General features: G+C 34.8%; 1 protein-coding gene across 1 annotated transcript in view; it reads left to right on the forward strand.

The window, feature by feature from the left end:
• Positions 1 to 24,440, forward strand: part of Upf2 (UPF2 regulator of nonsense mediated mRNA decay) — a 258,047-nt gene that overhangs the window by 30,932 nt on the left and 202,675 nt on the right. The window contains exons 3-6 of the mRNA XM_089085931.1: positions 1,168 to 1,398; positions 7,485 to 7,680; positions 14,975 to 15,120; positions 19,578 to 19,761. Of these exons, the coding sequence (XP_088942057.1) occupies positions 1,168 to 1,398; positions 7,485 to 7,680; positions 14,975 to 15,120; positions 19,578 to 19,761 (757 nt within the window). The remainder of the gene's footprint in view (positions 1 to 1,167; positions 1,399 to 7,484; positions 7,681 to 14,974; positions 15,121 to 19,577; positions 19,762 to 24,440) is intronic.

The raw sequence follows: 24,440 nt of genomic DNA on the forward strand, positions 1-24,440 counted from the left end.
AAATGTTTGATAGAAAAAACTAAACCTTCATAGGTGCGAGTTAAGGCTGGGGAATTGGGGTTGTATGTGAGCTATTTTCAGGAATAGTATTTCAAATGCATCGAAATGGGGGTTTTGAAAACAAACCTTCATAGGTGCGAGTTAAGGATGGGGAATTGGGGTTGTCTGTGAGCTATTCTCAGGAATAGTATTTCAAATACATCCAAATGTGGGTTGGGCAGTTAAGGACGGCAGGGGACTCTTCGGATTATCATCGGGGGGGGGGGGGGCTTGAACTTGATCACATCCCAGAATTGTTATTTTGGTAAAACAATCTTCAAAGAAAATTTGCAAAAAAAGTACATTGCTGATTTTAGTCATAATGTACCAGACATCTGTCAAATATTTTCTGAATTTTTTGTCTCTTTTTTTTTAAGTATAAGTGAGACCTTGTAGTACATTTCTGGCTGTTAACATTAGCTTAAAAAAAGACCAACAACCTAGTTTTCACCAACCATATGTATTTTGTCAGTCTGGGATAAGAGTTCCTAGTTTTATGGTATTTGCTTACGATCAGACAAGACTAAGACTCATTCAAGTGATTTAGCTCCAAAATATTCAAAATTTAAAAAGTTTATTCAATTAATTTGGAATCTGAGTAATACAAAAGGCGTAAGTGCTATTTTTTGGTTCTTAAACTAAGTAAATAAAAAAAAATTACCGGAATTCTTATGCATACCCTTTAGAACAAAAATTCGTTTGAAGCAATTATGAATCAATACTACATGTATGAATATTACTTTTTATGAATTTTTGCTCTTTTAAAAGCTAAAATTAAACAGAAAATAGTTAAAAAAAATGAACTGTTTTGGAATATACAATAAAACACAAAAAACTCAAATATGAATGTATATGCCCAAACATCCTTTAATATGATACGCCCTTTGCGACACAAGATGTTTAGCTTGGCAGGAACTTCTATAACATGTTTGGAGCTGTAATAGGTCAGCTATCATCATCAAGGATTTTGTAACCAGTGTAAACAAAATATTAGTCAATATACTCAAGTTTGTAGTATTTACTCAATAGTATAGTATATATATTATAGTAATAGTATAAGTATTAGTATAATATAGTATAGTATGTACTGAAGTTTGTAGTATTTGTTTTGAATATTTTTTTTTTCAGAAAAACTACACAGAGGGTCAAAGAGAGAGTATACTGAAAGACTGCGAAACGCTGAACCTTTCAAAATATATTGGCGAAATTTCTTCTGCTATCTGTGAGACGAAAATCAAGATATCTGATATTCCTGCGTTGATAGAAATTTGTTCTGTTATACATCGAAAGTATGCCGATTTTGGTCCTACATTTTTAGAAAGCTGGCAAAAAACTTTGAGTTTGAAAAAAGATTCTAAGGTAAGAAACGAAATAATATCTGTTTCTTTGTTTACGTGTCATTTTGCCAAAAATGAAAGGGTTCATCTTATTTCGGTAATAGGACAGAAATACTTCTTTACTAAATTAAGTACAATACCAACAAAATTTTTACCTTATAGGATTAACTTACCACCATTCAATATTGACCAATATTATTCATTATCACCTCCATTAAATATTTTTGTAAAAGTGCTTTGAAATGTGACTTCCTTCAGTTGCTTACAATTGGTTTTGAAGTTTTTTTTTTCAATCGTTTAAAACTTACCTAACATGATTTGTTTTTAAATTTCGTGCGAAAATATTGCGCTGGTGCTGTAAAGCCAGTCAGTTTATTCGAAATAAAAATACTGCACTCGATACAATGCTAACAAAATTCTTACAATTATAACATCCCTCCATTAAACATTGACCTCCACCCTTACCTCTCTATTAATTCCTACCTTCATTCAACATTTTTTGTGGAAGTGTTTTGAAATGTGACTGCATTTAGTGGTTTGAATTGGTTTCAAAGTTTAGTTTTTTTCATTCATTTAAAACTCACCTGACATGAGTTGTTTTTAAAAACTTGTGCGAAAATGTTGCGCCGGTGTTGTAAAGTAAGTAATTTAATTTGAACCAAAACATCCTAAACTAAGTATAATACCAACAAAATTCTTACCTTATATTATTAATTTACTTCCGTTAAACATTGACCTCTACCCTTGGCTCCAGTATTAATTCTTTCATCCATTAAGCATTTTTGTGAAAACGTTTTGAAATGAGACTTTGTTTAGTTGCTTAGAATTGGTTTCAAAGTTTAGTTTTTTTCATTCATTTAAAACTCACCTGACATGAATTGTTTTTAAAAGTCTGTGCAAAAATGTTGCGTTGGTGTTGTAATGTCAGTAATTTTATTTTCACTAGAATGTACTAAACTAAGTACAATACCAGCAAAGTTCTTGCCTTATATTATCAACTTACTTCCGTTAAACATTGACCTCCACCATTGCCTCCATTATTAATTCTATCCTCCATTAAAAATTTTTGTGAAAACATTTGAAATGAGACTTTGTTTAGTTTCTTAGAATTGGTTTCGAAGTTCACTTTTTTTTACTCGTTTGAAACTCACATAACATGATTTGTTTTTAAAATTTCGTGCGAAAATGTTGCGCCGGTGTTGTAAAGTAAATCATTTCCTTCAAACCAAAAATAATCTTTTAATAAGTACTGCTTGCAGTTGTTTGTCCCCAGAAGTTTTTCTGCCTATAAAAAACATGTCACGAAGTTATGCTGATAGAATTTTATTGCTAATCTAGCTAGTTTAGAAGGGGGGTGAGGTTTCTGTAAAATAACCTTTTTTATTATGAGCTAAATAATGAAGAAGGCGACACTGCCTTTCCATCATACAAAACATAGGAAGTTGATGAGAAATTTTCTGAAGGCAGTTAATATAGTGTAATGCATAACCTAAGCGAATATTTCGGCCAAATATCTAATCCTCAGCAGAATAAAGAATTAGAATAAAGATACAATTCAACTTACGATTAAAATCGAGAAAATTAAAACTATATAAAACAGTCCTTACATCATTACAAAAGGACTGTATTACATCATTACGTAAGGACTAAATAAGACTCTCATAGTTGGCTTTTATCCATTGTTTTATTTGCAGAGCTTTGTTTACCTCACGGTAGCTAGGAGACAAAAATGTTTCAGTACCTCTAATTCAAAGTCTATCATATATAATTTTGCGTACTATATGTCTAGTTCACGCTGTATTATTAGGTTTCATGATTAAATTCCTATAAAATCTTTATTTAACTCCTTAATTTTTTATCTTATGAAATTTCATTTAATTAAATCCTTAAAAATAAGTTCGCACTAAAAAGGTTGAAAATATTATTTTGGATCTCTTGGAAAACAATAAAAAGAGATTTGTCATTTGGTTTTGGACAGCAGTGTACTATCTTATCATGGTTGCAGTGCTAGCTGTGACCTAGTAAAGGACGAACCACAGCCCATAATAATGAAACATTTTAAAACGTGTTTTAAAAAAACTGGTTAGTGAGAAAAAAAATTCTGGCTGGTTCAGGAATGGTGACTATTATCTAAATTAGTCTTAATAGTAAAATGTTATTTGGGAAACAAATATTATTGAAACCAACAAAACAATTAGATAAGAAATGTAACTGGATGAAATGTGTTTGTTGTTCTTTCTTTTTCATGAATGTATCTCTGTATCAAAACTAGAATGTTCGCAGCCACTGAATACGAAAGAAGCCGATATGTAGAAATGCTTATGTTTTAGCAAATGTTCTTCGTTTTAGGGTCCATGTTTAACAAATTAAATAAACTTGCCAAAAAAGCTGCACTTTCTTTGAAATAGTCAATTTGTCATTCACAAGTGTACGCTTTTAAATAGCTGGACGAAAACGCTTCGTCTTTCCAGCCCTTAAAGCTGTAAATACAAGAGATGCGTTATATGGACAATAACAAATTAGACCGGAAAATAGGAGGTTATGCAGCCTGTAAATACGAATAAAGGTAGAATTTCATTCAGGATCTTGGTAAAGCTATCCTAAAAATGAAGAAAGAGAGAAAAAAAAATAAGAAAACTGAAATTACGATCAAAATATAGTAAGAGAGAAAAAAAAGAATACAATCGAAAACAAAGTTGACCCAGAGAAAGAAAGGACGCTTAGTGACTTGACGATAAAAACATCAAGGAGAAAAATAAAAATATAAGAGTAATTAAAGAATTTTCAAGCGAGGCACTGGTCAGTATTGGCACTGGTAACAAATCAGCAGTGGTCAATATCAAACTGTTCGTGGTAACGAACTATAAGCAAGGAGCGACCCTTGTTTTTTTGTTGTTTTTTTTCCCAGGGGTGATCGTATCGACCCAGTGGTCCTAGAATATCGTGGGAAGGCTCATTCGAACGGAAATTAAAAGTTCTAGTGCCCTTTTTAAGTGACCAAAAAAATGGAGGGCAACTAGGCCCCCTCCCACGCTAATTTTTTCCTAAAGGCACCCGATTAAAATTTTATATCTCTATTTTGTTCAACATTGTCGAAAATATAATAGATATGTCTTTTCGGATGACTTAATCCCCCAAAGTCTGTGGGGGGAGGGCTGAAAGTTATGAACTTTGCCCAAAGTTTACATATAGTATTGGTTATTGGAAAGTATACAGACGTTTTCAGGGGGATTTTTTCTGGTAGCGGGGGGGGGGGGTCGGGGGATATGTGGGAGGATCTTTACATGGAGGAAGTTTTCATGGAGGAAGGGAAATCGCTATGAAGGCGGCGCCGGATTTCCCAGCGTTATTTAAAAAACGACCAGAAATTAAATTAAAAAAACAAGTTTTTCAATTGAAAGTAAGGAGTTTAGTCAACATGAAAATTTAAAACGAATAGCAATTATTACGTATATGATTCGGTTCCCCCCCTAGTCAATACCTCGTTCTTTAAGCCAAAGAGTTTTTAGTACTTTCATAAGAGCTATTTATTCTAATTAACTGCCTTTTTGATTAAGAGGTCATTTTAAAGAATTGGAACAAAATTCGAACTTTAGTGTAAAGAGCGAGGTATTGACTAGGGGGCGAACTCCCTAATATAATTGACGAGAATAAACGAATATAGGAGATTTCAACGTAAGTTAATTTGCAAGTTACGTTCCTTTATTGCTAATAAAAACGTTCTTAAATAAAATTTAAAAAGTTTAGAAGAAGTCGTTGAACTAAGCGAATGAAAAATTAATATATAATTGGTGTTTTAATTATTCATGTGCGTTGAGCCAAAATCAAAACCTGCAATAATTGAAAAACGTTTCAAAAATTAAATAAAAAAACTAGTTTTTTAACTGAAAGTAAGGAGCAACATTAAAACTTAAAACGAACAGAAATTATTCCGTATAGGAAAGGGACTGTCCCCTACTCAACGCCTTGCTCTTTACGCTAAAGTTGGACTCTTTCTCACAACTCTATTTTTTAAAACAATAAAACACTTTAGCGTAAAGAGCAAGGCGTTGAGGAGGGGACAGTCCCTTTCATATACGGAATAATTTATGTTCGTTTTAAATTTTAATGTTGCTCCTTACTTTCAGCTAAAAAAAGCTTGTTTTTTTTTAATAGGTTCAATGTTTAAGTTCAATTTTGCGGTGCTTCCCTCTCTTGATCAATATGATACACAGTTGTGAATTTGCTGTACAGCGGTGGTATACGGCTAATTGTAGGCTTCAAGGGCTCCCTTTCTCCAATTTTTATAGTCCATAGTATTCTGAAACTATTAAACGGTTTAAAACTTGACAGTTTTTCAGCAAATATTCCACTTTTGCTCTTTTCTAACAACCCACAAGTAGTAAGTTACCAACATGTGTATTCTAACCTGTTCTTTTTGTACTGTGGGATTCTGAATCCTACGTTACTGAGATGCTATTCTACGTTATCCCGGATATCTCTGCTAAGCAAATTATTAGTTATTCACAACAGATCTTCCATTAAGTTGTTGATGCGGACAAACAACATAGCTTGAAAGGGAACACAGCCAAAATCAAATTTCCTTACCATTATTTTCCATAATCCACTGTTTTTGGGGGGATTTTTTTTTCTGAAATGACTATTACCACTGCAAAACTTCTCGGTGTTACAATTTTAAATGATCCCAAGGGGCGGGGGGACACATATTACTAATACTGTTAAGCAGATTAATGTAACGTTATCTTCCCTTGGGTCTTTGAGTAAATTCAAGCTCTCTAGGGCCTATTCTTTCCTGTTTTAGTATCTTTTGCACAACTAATTTAGCTAATGTTTTGAACTCCCGCGCCTGCCTTAACTCACGCCCGTTTCAAGTCACTTTTCTATATTCTTCACAGCCCTGTTGACTCCCCTTTCTCACTTAACCTCGTCAAGGTACCCATGTGTACCAGTTTGCACCCTCATCAAACAACACCTAAAAGCTTCATCTCTTTGTGACGGAGCTTCTAAATAAACAATCCTTCTTATTTCTTCCGTTCTTAGTTCATCTATCTATTTTGTTTCTTTTGGAGGTGGGGGGTGGGGCTATTACCCCCGCTTCTTCTCCTGGTTTATCAAATTCCTGTTATTGTTTATATATATATATATATATATATATATATATATATATATATATATATATATATATATATATATATATATATATATATATATATATATATATATATATATATATATATATATATATTATATATATTTATATATATATATATATATATATATATATATATATATATATATATATATATATATATATATATATGTATGTATTTCAATTTTTTCTTGTTGTTCGATTCACATTTTATCCGGTTTTATTTATTGGTTCCAATTTTGCCTTTTTAGTTTGAAGTAAACTGCAAATTTGGACTATACGTGCTATATGCCAATAATAACCATTTTAAAATGCAGTTTTATTTTTCTGTTGGCTTTCCTGTGTATCAGGCAGAAGTTGTATTTCTTGCGAAATTTCTTATAATTTTCTCACATGACTTGACGTCAGATTGTCATATATTATCTTTCTTAGATCAGGCTCTCTGTTATTCACCTCTGGCGAAAAATTATCCCATTGAAGAAGATCATAAATCTTGGGACGCGTTAAAAAAAATATGTCAGATAGTTTATCCGTATAGTTTAGTCATATTTCAGATATTCAGAGTCTAGTGTATTTAGAAATATTGGACTAAGAAAACTGAAGGATAAAATTGGATGGGGAAGAGGGAGAGAGAAAAGGGGATATGTATTTTCTTCCCTTTTTGACAAGAGAATTATTGTTGATTAGTACTAAGGCTTTTTTTTACGTGAAGAGTGCTGTTCGTGTTACCACTTACACAAAAAAGAATAGTGAGTTGGAGCTCCCACCCCCCACAAGTTTGGTCGATTTTATCCCTCCCAGTATAATCGGAAAAATTTTATTTTAAAAATGTACGAGTTTTGTTCCCTTCCCCCAGGGAATTCTCCTGAACCTCCTCTGCAGGGATTTGACTCGTGTGCAACCTGCCATATGCCAAATAAATAATAGTCCTACCATACTAGAGTCTCTCTTATTTACAGATATCAAATTTAAGCAAATTCCGTGTGGATCTTCGATTCTATGCTGAACTTATTTCTGCTGGGATTTTTACTCTAAAGGATGGATTACCCCTTCTCGGAAGTGTTCTCACAACATTAGTTCAGTCAGATAAGGAAGAACATTCAAATATATCGATACTCTTGTCTTTTTGCAAGGCTTGTGGAGACGATTTTGCTGGTAAAATTTTCTTCACTTTGTTCGTTAAAAAAATCCTTCATTTTATTCTATCTTATAAAGACGCGATTCTGTTGTGTCCGCTGTTCTGGCGTGCTTAGTGAAAAGTGCATGTCATTTTTTAATTATTTCTTACGTGTGCTGTAGTAAGCAACAACAGTTAACACTTTTAATTTAGACAATGTAATTAATTAAGAAAGCCTGAATATTTAGGTTTCACATCTGGGAATTTTTATCAAAGGAAAAAAACTACAACAAGGAGCTAAAATATATAAGAAAAAATGCAAAAGGTGGAAAGCTTTTCAAATAAAAAAAGAGGAAAAATATGAAAATAAAATCTACATCAGGAAATTTTGCACAGAAGACAGAACACTTTCTTCTGAAAAGAACACACAAACAAAGCTCAAAATGATGTTCCAATCAATAATAATGCAGAACTGTGACAAAATGGTCAATATCTACCAATATGAAATTCTAATGAAAATAATTTATTTATTTTGTAAAAAGTTCTCACATAGCCTAGTTCCTTTGTTTTGCTTCTAATTTCTATTCAAAAGTCTATTTTAAAAGAACTAAGAAGTGTCTATTTTATAATAAAAAATGAAGAAAAATGATTGAAGCAGATATCGTTACGAATAGTTATGCATTCGTAAAAAAAAAAAATTCAAGATTTTTTTTGGAGGGGGAGGGCTGTTGGTGGTGGCAAAATGAATTGTTCAACATGTAGCGGAGGGAGGCAATTACGTTTTTGTTTAATTTTCTCAGGCCCGCCCTGACCCACCCCCCATAATTTACTGCACTGATATTGAAGTACAAATATGAGACTACCGCTAAAACAGCGTGCTCAATTTGCTGTTCCCAGTTGACACAGAAAGGTACATTAAACGCTAAAGGCTAACGCTAAAGAGTCGATTGACAGAAAGGTACGCTAGTGAAAGACGCTTCAGAAAGATACAAATTAAACGCTAAATGTCGGTTGTCTGTGTCTGTCGTTATTGTAATGCTATATCTAACGCTGCTTACACTGTTCTACTAGTGCCGTAGTATCAGTAGTGCCTAGTGCCGTAGTGCCGTAGTATCAAAACAACCTATAGGTTCAGATAATAAATCAGTCTTGTTACTAACAGAAATGATGTTTGCAATAGAATTAAATGAGCATTTTGTTATTATAGAGCTTCTTTGTAGAGCTTCAAGTAATGTGTCTTGTGTCTTGTTCTTTAGACCTTGATAATTACGGTACTAAGGGAATTCTACCATGTTTTGCTGATGATGCCCATTTCACTGTAGCTGCTAGAACTGAAAATGAGCTGATGACTATGTTGAAACAAGGTATTTCTTCGATTGAAAAGTGGATGCGAGTAAATAAATTGAAACTGAATCATAATACGTCGAATTTTTTGATTTATGGTAGAATTACTGGACATTATCCATGGATTAATAAAATAGAAGTAGGGCACCATACTATTGTAAGATCTACTAGTACTAGATACCTTGGTGTTATAATTGATGAAAGCCTTAGTTTTAAAGACCATATTGCATCTGTTAACAGCAAATTGTCTCGTAATATTGGTATTATGCGTAAACTTAGGTATCTTTTTCCGTGTGAAATTCTGAGAATGTTGTATTTTTCTATGGTTCACCCATATCTCATTTACTGTTGTATGGTTTGGTCAAAAACATTCGTAACTCACCTTCATCCGCTCTGCGTAACACAGAATATGGCAATTAGAGTTCTTTATGGTAATCAATTTGACCTATCTGTATCGGTGAGGCATCTTTACAGCAAGTATAAAATTCTACCGTTGGCAGGAATATGTGTATTCTATAATGCTCTGTTTATGTTTAAATATTTAGCTTCGGAGTTACCATCATGTTTTTCAGGAATGTTTAGTCTTGCGTCTACTACTCACGATCATTTGACACGATCTTCTCAGTTGGTGCGAAGACCAGCTATGGTCACGTCTAGGTCTAGGTTTTCAATTCGCCATGTTGGTCCGTTAGTTTGGGAGAGTTTGCCAGAGGATTTGAGGAATGTTGGGGGTTTGCAGGATTTTCGTAAGTCGCTAAAGAACCATTGTTTTGATGTGTATATTTTGAATGCATTATTCCACGCCACTTAAGTTTTGTTTATTAGGAGGGCTTAGTTGCAGCTGAATATGATTATAGTTATTATAATTTTGTTGGGTGTTGTTTGGAGGTTCGTTGGTTTTCGGGTCCGGTAAGTTGAGCTCTAATTTTTTTTTTTTTTTTTTTTTTTCTTTATTTCTTTTTTTTTTGTTTTTTTGTTTTTGTTTTTTTTTTCTTTTTTTTCTTTCTTTTTTTTGGTTTCTTGGTTTTTAGATTTATTAGGAGGGTTTTCTCCCGCACAAGCATTGCTTCAGGGACTCGATGATGTATATATATTTTTTTTTAAATAAACACAATGTTACTTACTTATTCCCGTTAGCATTTAAGACGGAATTTTTATTTGAAACTATAAGTTGTTTTTGATAAAGTACACAATGGTTTATTGCAAAGTAATATAGGCTGTGTCTGATTTAGTATTGCAAAGTATAAACGAGATAGACAACCATTGACTTTTTTTTCTAATCTGAAATTCTGCGTATTCATAAAATTTTGGTTGTTTAGACGGGCTAGACTAGGCTTATAAACAAATATTGTAAGGAAACTAGTTTATCGATATGTAAGTCACCGTAAGTTCAAATAAAGGGTATATTTGGGTATAATAAAAGGTATATAAAGGGTAAACGTAGAATACAATTCTTTTTTATACTGAGTTTCTTTTATACTGCTTTTTTCTTCGTTCGTTTTGGTGAGGAAGGCCCTTGGATATAGGGTCGAAATATTCATTTAAAGTTGCGTTCCATTGTCTTATATAAAAATTTTCCTATTGTTCTACTGATTGTTTATAAGCGTTCATTTGTTTGCTAGACATTGTTCCAACGAAAAATTTAAGAGAAAAAACCTAGGACTGTACTGTCGTGACATAATTGATAATGAAAGCATGTAGGCCATTCAAATACCAACTTGATTTCGCGATCAAATAAAGTCCACAAACAACGTTGGATTTTTTTTTTTAATTCATTATATAATCGGAGAACGGCAAAGAAAGAAATGGGGCTAATTTTAAGACAGTAGAAAAAAAGAAGAAAAATCAGTTTCTGAATTCATTTAGTTTACAAGTTGGATGTATCTTCCGTCAAATTTTCCATTGAACAGTAAGTAACGATCAACATTCCCGTGTATTTTTATTGTCCCTGAAATCTAGTTTAAGTCCTATCGTTTGTTATTTAATATACATTGATATATATGATTGGCCCTATGAAGAGGCAAGCTTGTGAAATTAAGCTGAATCTGAAACTTGAACAAAATCAACCGGTAGTATGCTTTTGAGGTAATCTAACTATAAGAATTAGAAAAAATGAATCTTGTGTTTCAGATTCTACTGCCTGCCACCTATGATTTTGTGAAAAACTATATGGTAATACTAGATGCTTACAATAATTAGTGTAAGATGCACAGTGCATTGTGATCTTAAACACTCAACAGCGAAAAACTGAAGAATAGCTAAAAATTAGACATTTTCAGAAAGCTGAGATTAGAATCTATGGGTAATATTTTGTGATAAGTGTTTTTGAAGGGGTTTTTTGTTACACATTCAGCTAACTCATATTATAAGAAAAAGGAAAAGTTGTTTTATTTTATTGCTAGTTTTTGGCGTTTCGTAAGCCACTGCCCTCTGAATAGCGAAAAGGGTTGCAATTTATTTTTTTAGACGCACACAAGTTTTTATCAAGAAGGATGCTTTCCGAGTTTTCGCCCCCCTCCTATCCCTTTGGAACAGGAAGGATTAAATAAAATGGGAACTTCTCAGTTTTAATACAATAGCCTAGCCTTCCTCGGCTTTTGGCCCTCACAGATGGCTCTCGCTTCACTCGAATGAGTGCTTGGGCGTTCGGTTATTGGCTCTTTTTAGTCTTCATTTTTTTCAGGTTTTAGCCTTTTTCTGTATGCCTCTTTTTCTAATTCCTTTATTTTTTGTAAGTTGATTATAATATAGACTCTTTTAACCATGTGAATGGACGGAATTCTATCTAAAGCGAAGCAACAATATTTATTGCATATAAGCATGTGCAACATTTTTACTTAAAACAATTTTGTAATTAGTACTCCTTTTCAAAATACATGAAAATGCTTACAATATGTAACTGCCATTAAAAAAAAAAAAAAAATAGTTCTTTCCATTGCATAATTGGTATTCTCATGGTTCTAGGTTCTAGCTTGAATAGTTAGTTGCAAATCATTGAACAGATAAAAATAAACTAAATCTGTTGATATCCGTTTTATAGGCATTCAGCCAAGAAGTGCAATGGGGGGCTGGGGGCCAGCCATCCTGTGCTTTCGCACATCTTTCATGTTTTCCTTTCTCGGATTTCTCCAGGTACCCATTAAGAGCTGGGTAACTAATTTTGAAAAAGACACAAAGACTGTCAAAGTTATTCTGATAAGTCAAACGTGGCCAGAACATTTAAGATGTGGAATGAAAGGAGGAGGGGAATTGCCGGGAGTGTAAGAGAATTGTCAGGATGTGTAAGAGTTACGTTAAGCTCAATTTTATTTTTAATTTTAGGATATTAATCAAATTTCAAATTGAAATAGCGAAAGAGTAAAAAAAACACATCAAAATTTAAAGAAACATCTTTTGTTCCTTTTTGGCAAAAGCAAGTCTTTTATCTTTCGGCTCAGTGCAAAATAGAAGTAAATAGAAGAGATAAATAAGATGGTATTTTTATTTAGCTTCAGGATTTTACTGGGTAAAATCACTGGGTAAATCGGAGGCAAACTTTAGGTTCCTCTCTTCTCTTATTCCATACTCTTGCTCAAATTGTTGCCAAGAAACAGCTTTATGGTTTTTCAAGAAGATACCAAGAAAAAAAAGTATCTCTGTGACAAAAGTAGCTTAAATATCTGACAGACATGGCTTCCTAAAACTTCCCAAAGTATCTTGATTGCCAAAGTATCTTGAAAATTCTTGAAATTTGGTTAAAAAGATATTTCCTAAAGGAGAATCCGTGTTTAAATCTAAATTAGTACTTGCACATCTAGCGTGAAAAATTCCTTACAAATCATGCTTTATTTCAATTGTCTTTAATCGCACTATTTATGAAAAATTTCCTCTCTTCTCTCCCTGCATTGTTTATATTCATGACCAACAAAGCCCTAAAAATATTTATTTCCTTTGCTAGAATAGCTCAAGTTTTTCGTCAGGCGAAGTATGCACGCGATGATTGTGATATGTGCTTTCTCCTTTCCTGCAGCCGAAGGGTTAAAAATATTTATTTCCTTTTCTAGAATATTCCAAGTTTTTTGTCAGGTGAAGTATGCACGCGATGACAGTGATATGCGCTTTTTCCTTTCCTGCAGCCGCAGGGTTAAAAATGTTTATTTCCCTTTCTATAATATTTCAAGTTTTTCGCCAGGCGAAGTATGCACGCGATGACTGTGATATGCGCTTTTTCCTTTCCCGCAGCCGAAGGGTTAAAAATGTTTATTTCCTTTGCTAGAATAGTTCAAGTTTTTCGTCAGACGAAGTATGCACGCGATGACCGTGATATGCGCTTTTTCCGTTCCTGCAGCCGAAGGGTTAAAAATATTTATTTCCTTTTGTAGAATAGTCCAAGTTTTTTATCAGGTGAAGTATGGACGCGATGACCGTGATATGAGCTTTTTCCTTTCCTACAGCCGAAGGGTTAAAAATATTTATTTCCTTTGCTAGAATAGTTCAAGTTTTTCATCGGGCGAAGAATGCATGCGATGACCGTGATATGCGCTTTTTCCTTTCCTGCGGCCGAAGAGTTAAAAATATTTTTTTCTTTGCTAGAATAGTACAAGTTTTTCGTCAGGCGAAGCATGCACGCGATGACAGTGATATGTGCTTTTTCCTTTCCTGCAGCCGAAGGGTTAAAAATATTTATTTCCTTTGCTAGAATAGTCCAAGTTTTTCGCCAGGCGAAGTATGCACGCGATGATTGTGATATGCGCTTTTTCCTTTCCTGCATCCCATGGGTTAAAAAATATTTATTTCCTTTGCTAGAATAGTTCAAGATTTCATCAGGCGAAGTATGCACGCGATGACCGTGATATGCGCTTTTTCCTTTCCTGCAGCCGAAGGGTTAAAAATATTTATTTCCTTTGCTAGAATAGTCCAAGTTTTTCGTCAGGCGAAGTATGCACGCGATGTCTGTGATATGCGCTTTTTACTTTCCTGCAGCCGAAGGGTTAAAAATATTTATTTCCTTTGCTAGTATAGTTCAAGTTTTTCGTCAGGCGAAGTATGCAAGCGATGTGCGTGATATGCGCTTTTTCCTGTCCCACAGCCAAAGGGTCAATAATGTTTATTTCCAGTGCTAGAATAGTCCACTTTTTTCATCGGGCGAAGTAAGCACGCGATGACCGTGATATGCGCTTTTTTCCTTCCTGTAGCCGAAGGGTTAAAAATATTTATTTCCTTTGCTAGAATAGTCCAAGTTTTTCGTCTGGCGAAGTATGCATGCGATGACTGTGATATGCGCTTTTTCCTTTCCTGCAGCCGAAGGGTTAAAAATATTTATTTCCTTTGCTATAATAGTCCAAGTTTTTCGTCAGGTGAAGTATGCACGCGATGACTATGCGTTTTTTTCTTTCCTGCAGCCGAAGGGTTAAAAATATTTATTTCCTTTTGTAGAATATTTCATGTTGTTTACCAGATGAAGTAAGGTTGGGATGTGCGTGATATGTGCTATCGCCCGTCCAGTAGCCGCAGGGTTAAAATATTTATTTCTTGTTCTAGACTATGCCAAGATTTTCATATGGCGAAGCAAGCGAGGGATGTGCGTGAGATGCGCTTTTTCCTTTCCTGCAGCCAAAGGTTCAATAATGTTTATTTCCTTTGCTAGAATAGTTCAATTTTTTCGTCAGGCGAAGTATGCACGCGATGACCGTGATATGCGCTTTTTCCCTTCCTGCAGCCGAAGGGTTAAAAATATTTATTTCCTTTGCTAGAATAGTCCAAGTTTTTCGTCAGGCGAAGTATGCACCTGATGACCGTGATATGCGCTTTTTCCTTTCCTGCAGCCGAAGGTTTAAAAATATTTATTTCCTTTGCTAGAATAGTCCAAGTTTTTCGTTAAGCGAAGTATGCACGCGATGGCTGTGATATGCGTTTTTCTCTTTCCTGCAGCCGAAGAGTTAGCCTATTTCTGTGTTAGTGCCTCCGCTTGAATTAGCCTATTTCTGCTTACTGATTATGTTCTTTTAGGTCTCGTACCATATAAAGTCCATGTTTTGGCAGAAGAGAGGAAAGCTCCACTTCCGCAGAGTGACTTACTCCCTCTTGACAAAAAGAAGAATGTTCGACAACTTTTGAAAGATTATTATGCTTCCGTTGTTGCTCATATTATGAAGGTAAGAAATATCCTATTTTTCTCATACGTACATAGGACGGTCCTCTCCCTTCCTCAGGATTAGGCAAAGGGACCCAGGAAATTGAAACATTTGGGAGTAAATATTCCCTTTTTGAGTCTCCAAAGCCCCTTTCTCCTCCAAAGAGAACTTTAGCTTAAAGTTGGAGTCTGTATGTAATTATATATGTACCTGATTGCTCAGAGATTGTGTTAGCTTTATCGGGTTTCGCTATGACTGCATTCCGAAAATTGTGAGATGTGTTTAGTGCACTTTGAGAAGTTTGGGAAATACTGCTATGCCTAGACCCCCCAAAGTGTCATGAGTATTACATTTTCCTCGTTTTTTCACTTTAATTTTGCTATTATTCTGCTTTTTTAGGTTTTAAAAATATTTAGTTTCACAATTATTGGATTCTAAAGCTATGGGTGTTAGTTTGGGTTTTGGACTTTGGGATGTTTGAACATACTGTCTTTCCCAGATTTTTTTTTAGAAGCCACAGGTTTTATATTCACCTATAATTAAGCTTTGGTTTTCATGCAGTTTGCATTTATATTAATTTACCTGTTGTTTTAACAAATATAGAGAGGGGGGATGAGCAAAAGAAGGCAAATGTTATGAGGAATATGGGAAATTGGGTGGCAAATTGCATAAGTTTTTGCATACCATGGGGCTTTTTGTTATAACTGGATCCTAAGAGAGTATCAGCGAGGTTTGGGACACGCTGTCATTTCAGGCCGAAAAGATTCTCCTGATTTTTTTTTTTTTTTTTTTTTTTTTTTTTTTTTTTTTTTTTTTTAAGTCTAGAAACCAGTTAGTACTAGTCCTGAATAAAAAATGTATAAATTGAATAGAAAATGAATATCACTTATAAATTAGGCATTGAGTTTGAAGGTCCCGAGAAGTGTTTCAGCAACTTTGACCTAGGGGATCATTGTCGAAAAGCAACAAAAGCGACAATGTATGTGGGATTAGCCTCGAACCCTCGGTAAGACAGAAGTTAGAATTTTTACCTGATAAATGTGGGATGAGTTGCAGACATTTCAAGGGCGCCATAATGAACGTAGTTTTAACCTCTAATTAAACTTGGTTTTGATCTCGTGCTCCTTTCTTGTAGAAGGGGTTATAACAAGTATTTATGAACAGCCATTTGCACAGTTCCACAGAGTTCGATCGATTTGGTTGAGTTTTTCCGACAATCCTTTATGATTCATATATCCTGGTGACAAGAGATTAGGGACTCCCCATCTACATATAGGCTGGATCGGTCACAAACTCCAGACAGACAGAACCAGGGTACTTACTTTTACTTCCCACTAAATTTAGTTTAGACCCAACTGCTAGTCCTGATAAATTATATAATGACAAGAATTTAGGGATCCGCACTAGCCAAAAGGATAAAATGGATACGGACTCCCAATAGGCCCAACTAGGACAGTTACTCTTACTCCGACCCGGGTATGAGGAATATACGTGGTCTCACTTATTAGAATTTATTCGAGAGGGTCACTGTAACCCGTAGAGCTTTTTCATCCACTAAGTTTGAAATGTTTAGGCATCAACGCGGTATATCATTATAGATAAATTTTCACACCTCTTATGCTGTATGTGGTCCCAAGGCCGTACCCAGAGGGGGAGTTAGGGGTGTTTGACCCCCCCCCCCGCGAAATGTTTGTCTGACTCGTAAAAACGTAACAAAAATAGATATAAACAGATTTTGTATGCGTTTTTTGAGTTTTTTTTTAACTCCTCCCCCCCCCCCTCGAATTTTTTTTGAGTAAAATCCCCTCCGAAAAAAAATCCTGGGTACGGCCTTGTGTGGTCCCTCACTTTGCTCACAGCCCTGCCTGTAGACCCAGTATCCGTATATGGCTTCCTCACGGCTATGTATTTTTTTGCTAAGATCGGTCTCAGTAATGTGCTTAAAGTTGGTTTCACGGAGTAGACCAAATATAGAAACTGGTCAAACCCAATTCTGAAATCCTGTACATTGCAATGTGCTACCGTAAGCAGGTCTGATTCGATTGTCAGTGGGTGCTCCTAAGATCTTCTACGGGAGAGTAGTCTTATCCGAGGCTTGTTCTGGTGAATTGTAAACAGGTGAAAGACGATCTGCTCGGCAGTCAGCCTGATAGATCCTATAATTCCATCCTCAACGCACTTCTTGGACCGGGAACAACGTCAAAGCACCTTTATCTATCTTCAGCAGTTGAGGTGGGACCATTTAATAGGCTATGATGTGGAATAGTGAAGTACTTGTACTTGAGATGAAATACAGACTGTTCAGCCCACCTTCGTGCCGACAATTGGCCACGTTGTATTTGCCTAGTTGTTTTTATAGTGGCAGGTAACAAGTCTGTCGCCCAATTCTGCGGCTGCTGGGACAGAGCCATGGGCCCCGAATTGCTGAGCAAAGATTGATGTTATTGTGACTATGATGAGTGATGGAGACTGGATTTGTTATTAATATTTTTGCAAGATTTGTCTAATTATTTGATCTGTCAGGTAAGTAGTTATGTAGACTTTTATGCGACAGCAAACCCTCATAGGTTTATCTAGAGCGCGAAAGTGTGATTTTTTTGTTTATTCATGATTGTTGAAAATAAAATTTTAAATTGAATACACTGTGCAACCACAAGGATAATAACAAAATACCCCATGTTTTATTGCCCTTTATATAGCCTATAATTACTCACTAAATTGAACGCACTTTAAATAGGTGCGTCATATTGCTTCAATAAGATAGTCAAGGCCCGGGATCCATGAGGTTTGTTTTTAAAGGGCTTAATATGGGATATCAGCCAGAAAGAACACTGTAAACTTGTGGTTTTTGTGACAAATAGTATAGGTAGATGACCTCGCTTGTGGTGAAACTATTTTACATAAAAAAAAGAAAGTGTTTGATTAAAATGAAAGAGTGATGTGAAAAATTAAAATGAGAAAATAAAAAGCTCTGAACATCGAGGGAGGCTTCCGTCACTCTTAACTCCTCCGTTCTTAGAACTAATTTGTTGCGTGCGTTTTCCTGAGAACATACTACGGTATGTAGCGCATGACATGTTATCAATTATTTTTTTTTATTTTCAAAACAATACGATTATTTTCTTGTTCTTCTACGAAATGATGTTGTTCTCGGTAAAGTAAAACTAGCACTAAATCATTGAGTGGTGGACTGGATGAACGGTAGCCCCCCCCCCCCCCTCTCGGGGTATTTTTTGCTTATTTTCCACTCTCTTTGTTTTATTTGTGAAACTTGTTTTTTCTTTTGTTTTGTCTAATCATAAATGAAGATGTCTAATTTAGCCTACACTGCCATGACGCCATACTGCAAAATACTAAAAACGTAGCTACTACGATTTCTCGGGCATGTGAGGGCTACTTAGATGGAACTAAACCAAGTGGAAAACCGAAAAAGAAAATGGACGAAGAGGTTCTTTTGTAGATACCTTACTTCTGCCATGAAATGCAGCTAATAATGAACTTATCGAACACCAGTGTAATAACTGGCAAGAAGAGAAAGGCCAACACAACCGACTTGAACAGATGGAACATAATTGAGCTAGGATGTTATAAGAGGTGCTCGAGTTTCTCGTTAACTATGTGGGAGATTGAAGATCGTAACCTTGTTACAATAAAATCAATTGAGGGCTTCATGGGAGCAAAGGCTGAAAAAAATTGAGGTTTTCTGGTTGCTGGCTCCTGGGATAGTAGTGCATAAAAATTTGTTGGATAGCCTTTGTCCAATTATTGTCCAAGGAAGCCTTTGTCCAAGGAAGCCTAAGCCTTTGTCCAAGGAAGTCCAATTATTTTCTCTATTTAGGCTTATAAAATTGAGGTTTTCTGGTTGCTGGTTCCTGGGATAGTAGTGCATAAAAATTTGTTGGATAGCCTTTGTCCAATTATTGTCCAAGGAAGCCTTTGTGCTAAAGGAAGTCCAATTATTTTCTCTATTTAGGCTTATTTGGCTTTCTTTTTATGAAAGAAATTGGCATTTGCAAATGTGACTTGTTGAACTTGCTTCATAACCAATTGAACCGCTCTTTAGTTGAATTGGAACCACTGTTTAGTTCAAGGTGCGACAAAATATAGTAGAACCCGCTATTGGAAGGTATATGTGTATGTAAATTGGTGTTTTTCTGAGTGGCTATTGTAGCTTTATTTTTTTTTCCAAGTTTGTCCGAAAGCTTGGCCTATTCAGCTTTGCTTCAGACAAAGGAAATGAAAAAACCTGTGGTTATATTAGAATTTTGAAAAGTTGGCGCTATTTCCACAATTCCAAAAATTTCCACAGCATTCCCATTTAAACTTTACCTGTTTTTGCATATTCATTTAGTTTTAATTGTATGTTAAATCCAAATGGATTTATGTACTTTGGGAGAACAATTCTTAGATAAATGTACGTGCAGTGCTAAATCCGCTATTAATTAGGCATAATTTAAACCTTCCAAATGTATTTCTAGGAATATCGTGAACTGCATTTGCTAGAACGGCAGGCTAGGAAAATCCTAAATTCTCGGGGCGAATTAAGTCCAGAACGGAAGGAGGCACTGGACGCGAAGAAAGAAGCATTTGACCGCCTGTTTGGCATGGCTCTTCAGTTCTCAGAAGCGATTGAACAGCCACCTATAGTGCTGCCTGAAAGTGGTAACTAAATATTAGCTGTGTTCTCTTTGTACCAATTCTACATACTGAAGCTGTAAGATTTTGATACCCCCTAGTAGCTGTCTTCATTTTTTCATTTCAAAAATCTTCACATTTTTTTCGTAATTATAAATTATTCTTATGTTAAAACAGTATAATAGTCACTATTTTCGAATTACCGTCGATTGATAATTTTTTTTTCACTCGACAGTTTCTTTGAGGGTGTTTTTAAAATTTTGGTTAACATGAGCAGCTGTTCGCTCTTTACTACGTTACTGCTACTGCTGCAACCATGATGGGAGACCATAAACCTCGAGTGAAAGGTTTTGAACAATGGTGAAGTCACTAGTAAAGCAAAAAGTTTTGTTGACATAAGGCACTCATATCTGGCGCTGTCAAGAAAAATTCATTAATAACATGTACATGGATAGATAGATATAGATAGATATTTATTGCAAAACAAAAGCCTCTTTGGGCCATGGCAATAACAAACCCAGTTGCATATATAGTTAGAACACATGATAATAACATATATAACAATAACTAAACATAGCCCATAGCAAATAAAAATGAAATAACATAACAATTACAGCACAAAAGCACACATAATACTATAAAACTAACTCACATAATCACACACAATGTCACACACATAATAATAATAATAATATGAGCATACATATGAGCATTAGCTTTCAAGTGAGCCGTTAGTCTTCTCTCTACGGTATTCCATTAACATGCTAGCGCTCGAGAGTAAAAAGACACGCAAGAATGCTTCCCAGGTGTTACAAAAATGGGATTTTCGCTCTTTTTCAAGACAGGATACAGTAAATACCACGTTACAGGTTTTTCATGATGGTAATATCAATGGTGTACTTTTTACACCATTTTTAGGCTTTTAACTACGTCAAATTTTAACTATGTCAAATAAACTACATCAGGTTTTAACACCTTCGTTGGTTAAGCACAAAGCAATATTCGTTTTGTATTTTTACACAATTTTGCATTTATTTTGTTTTATTACTTCTTCAATGGTGCAATATCAATGGTCGTTTTATTGTTTAAATAATATATTAATGATCAGTAGAAATAATATAAAGCGAAAATAAGGAGAGTTTGTGTGAACAAACGTAATTGATGCTTAGACAGGATTTGTCGTTCAGAGACCTTACATTCGGTTTTGCCCTGATATTCAATAACCTATATTAGGAATTGAACCATGACATATTATAGGAAAAACAAATGGTATGTTGTATCAGCAGCGGATAAGCAATCTGATAAGCAGGATTATTCACATTCACCCTTTCTCTTTTAAAAGAACTTTTAAGAACAAAAATTGAGATTACTCGCTTCATGTGTAGCTTGAAGGATAGACAGTTTATTCTTTTGAGTTAATTTGGAAAAGGAAATCTTGTCGAAAGAATCCAAGATACGTGCTAGTGCTTTATACGTAGAAAATATAAAAAGATGAATACTTAAAATTTAAAAGTTAAGAAAAGGAACACATCAATGCTTCGTATACAAAAATGAGATTGTTGCTCTTTTTCAAGACCGGGGAAAGTAAATATCACGTTGAAAGTTTTCAAGGATGGCAATGTCAGTGTTGTACCTTATTATTTCGATTTTACATCATGTTTGAGAGTGTTTCAAGCAATTTTTTGAAATTCCTCCAAAAATGTCCATAATCAAAAATTACCATTCGAACCGAATAATTTTTGATTAATTTATGTTGAACTGAATAATTTTTACCATTACAGAATCAATATTAACTACCTAACAAATTAGAAGAGTAGGAGATTAGGTAGAAGATTTTCTTAACAAACAGTTTGTTGGAAAATGGGTTTTTCAGCTTCCGGTTTCTATGGGTTGTGGTTTACTCTTTAATTGGTTGCAGCTATTGCTTCAACCACGCAATAACATAGTTAAAGAAAATAGTGAAACTGTTTCAAAAAATTAATATACTCATAAAAAAATAATTAAACATTAAATCAATTTTCATTACACGCCTAGGGAGCAATCAATAAACGCAAAGACACAAATTACAAGCATTCTAGAAAACGCAATAAAACAAAAGGAACGCGAAATTTAGTAAAAATAGAAAACAAATATTGGTTTTTACTTTACCGACGAAGGTGTTAAAATCAACATGGTTTATTTGACATAGTTAAAAATTGACATAACTAAAAATAGACATAGTTTATTCGACATAGTTAAATGTTGACATAATTTTTTTTGAATAGTTAAAAACTGACACAGTTGATTTGACATGATTAAAAAATTGACATAAGCATTTTGGTTGCGAAAGTTTCGCAAATTTTGAAAAATTGTCTGCAATAAGCGATAGTGGAATAAATTGTAATTGTATGGTATAATATTGCAATCTGTCGTACTTGGCTAATTTGGCCTGATTTCCAGTAGGTAATCTGTACAGATTACCTACATAACATTAGCTATATCAATTCTATTAACTCTAAAAAGTCATCCCTTTGCTGTTTCTTGCTGCTGTCAAAAGTCAGAGTTTTAATACTTTTATTTTCGTGTACTACTACTAGCATATACTACTAGCAACTCACTGCCACCAAGTCTTCTGAGAGTAACACAGCTGTGCACGCTCTTTTCCCACCCCAATCTATTCACTCTTTACCTCCTCTCAAGTAGTTTTAATTTTCTTTTAATTCTCTCTTATGACCTTTTGTCTCTCAATTCGGGGCAACCTATTCTTCGTTTTGTTACAGATGGATGGCCAAAAAGCACAATCTTTGGCAATATGTCACCCTCCATGTAAAACCTTTTTAACCATAGCCCTAGAAAGTGGGCTTTCGTAATAGCGTACATTTTTTCTACAGTTTACTGTTTGATAAACGGTTATTCTTGACCACTGTCATGACAACGGCTTCCAGTATTCTAATCTTGATTGATAGACTTATCTTCTTAATCCTCCAATTTTTTTTTTCAACTAGGAACAAATATCTTGCGCCTTGGTCATCTGCTTGTTACATCTTCACTTCCAAAATTTCAATACTATGCTTGTATATCAATTTGACATGTTTGAGAGGTTTTCAGGCTCTTTTTCTAAACTCAATTTTTTTACTTTGTAAAGATTTTAGTGGGTTAGTCTCTTATTTTTCTATCTTGGCTATGGAAATTATCTCTCTTAAACTGGAATTCTAAGAAAAATTTCAAGCCAATTATTATATTTGATTTAATTTCAACAATGTGAAAGTAGCATGCTAGTCATAAAATACATGCTATTTTTATATTTTCTGTACGATACGATGCACGATATACGATACGATGCGCAATATACGATATATGATACGATGCACGTATCTTGGATTTTATTGACAGTATTTCCTTTTTTGGATGAACTCAATTATATAAACAATCAGGAAGCGAGTATTCTGGATTTTTGGTATCGATATGCTCTTGTAAAGGTGAAGAGTGAATACTACTGCTACTACTACTAACAACTCAACCCGGCACCAAGCCGTCCAAGGCCAACACAGCTACGGAAGCTCCTCCTCCATCCCAATCTTTTCAAAGCCTCCCTCTTTATACCCTCCCACGAAGTTCCGATTTCCGTTAAATCTATCTTCATGACGTTCTCCCACCCTAGAACAGGGCGACCTGCTTTCCCTTTAGCTCTAGACGGTTAGTCAACAAGGAGAATCTTCGGCAATCTGTCATCCTTCATCCGCCCAACGTGCCCTAGCCATCTCAATCCTTCTTTCATTATAGCCCTAGAGCGTGATATTGAACCACATTTTTCGTACAACCTATTGTTTGAAATACGGTCAGTCAGCCGGATACCCAGAACAATCTGTAAGCAATTTCTATGGAAAACATCTAGCAAATCTTCATCTGCTTTTCGGAACGCCCATGCTTCAGAGCCATATTTGACCTCTGTCATCACTGTAGCGTCTAATATTCTAATCTTTGTTTGCAGACTTATCTTCCTATTTTTCCAAACTTTTTTTAACTGTGAAAAAACACCCTGAGCCTTGGCTATTCTACTTTTAACATCTTCACTGCTCCCAACATCTTTACTAATAATGCTACCAAGGTAAGTGAAGCTGCCCATCTGATCAAACTTTTCGTTACCCAACGTCACTTTTTCTTCTTCATTTACTCCTAGCACTGACGATTTAATCTTCGTGATCTTAATTTTCAAATCTGTGCTGGAATATTAGGTCCATAAAGTCTTTAAGAGTTAATTAACTTTGCTCGGACTTTCACCAAGGACACCTCGGTCACCAGCGTAATCTAATTCCGGGAAAGTTTTTCCTCCCCATTTGATTCCGTGTCTCCCATTGCCTTTTCTGTGCTCCTTAAGACAAAGTCCATCAAAATAATCTATATAAAGGGGGATAGAAGACAACCCTGCTCCTGATTTAATGCAAAACCAGCTGCTAACCTCATTTCTTACCTTAACCGCAGCAGTGTTATTCTCGTACATAGCCCTAATCACTTTAATGTATTCGTCTGGTATACTATAAAAGGTCTGGTATACTATAACCTTTACTAAAGCTCTTCTATCAACAGAATCGAACGCTTGCTCATAATCTATAAAACTGAGGACCAAAGGTGTTTGAAAACTCAGGCACTTCTCAATTATTAATCTAAGAGTGAAAATTTGGTCGACACATCCTCTACCTTCTCTAAAACCGCACTGTTCTTCTCTT

Source organism: Artemia sp. Qi Xiang Cuo, chromosome 3 (genome assembly GCF_049724085.1).
Source record: "Artemia sp. Qi Xiang Cuo chromosome 3, ASM4972408v1, whole genome shotgun sequence".
NCBI lineage: Eukaryota > Metazoa > Arthropoda > Branchiopoda > Anostraca > Artemiidae > Artemia > Artemia sp. Qi Xiang Cuo.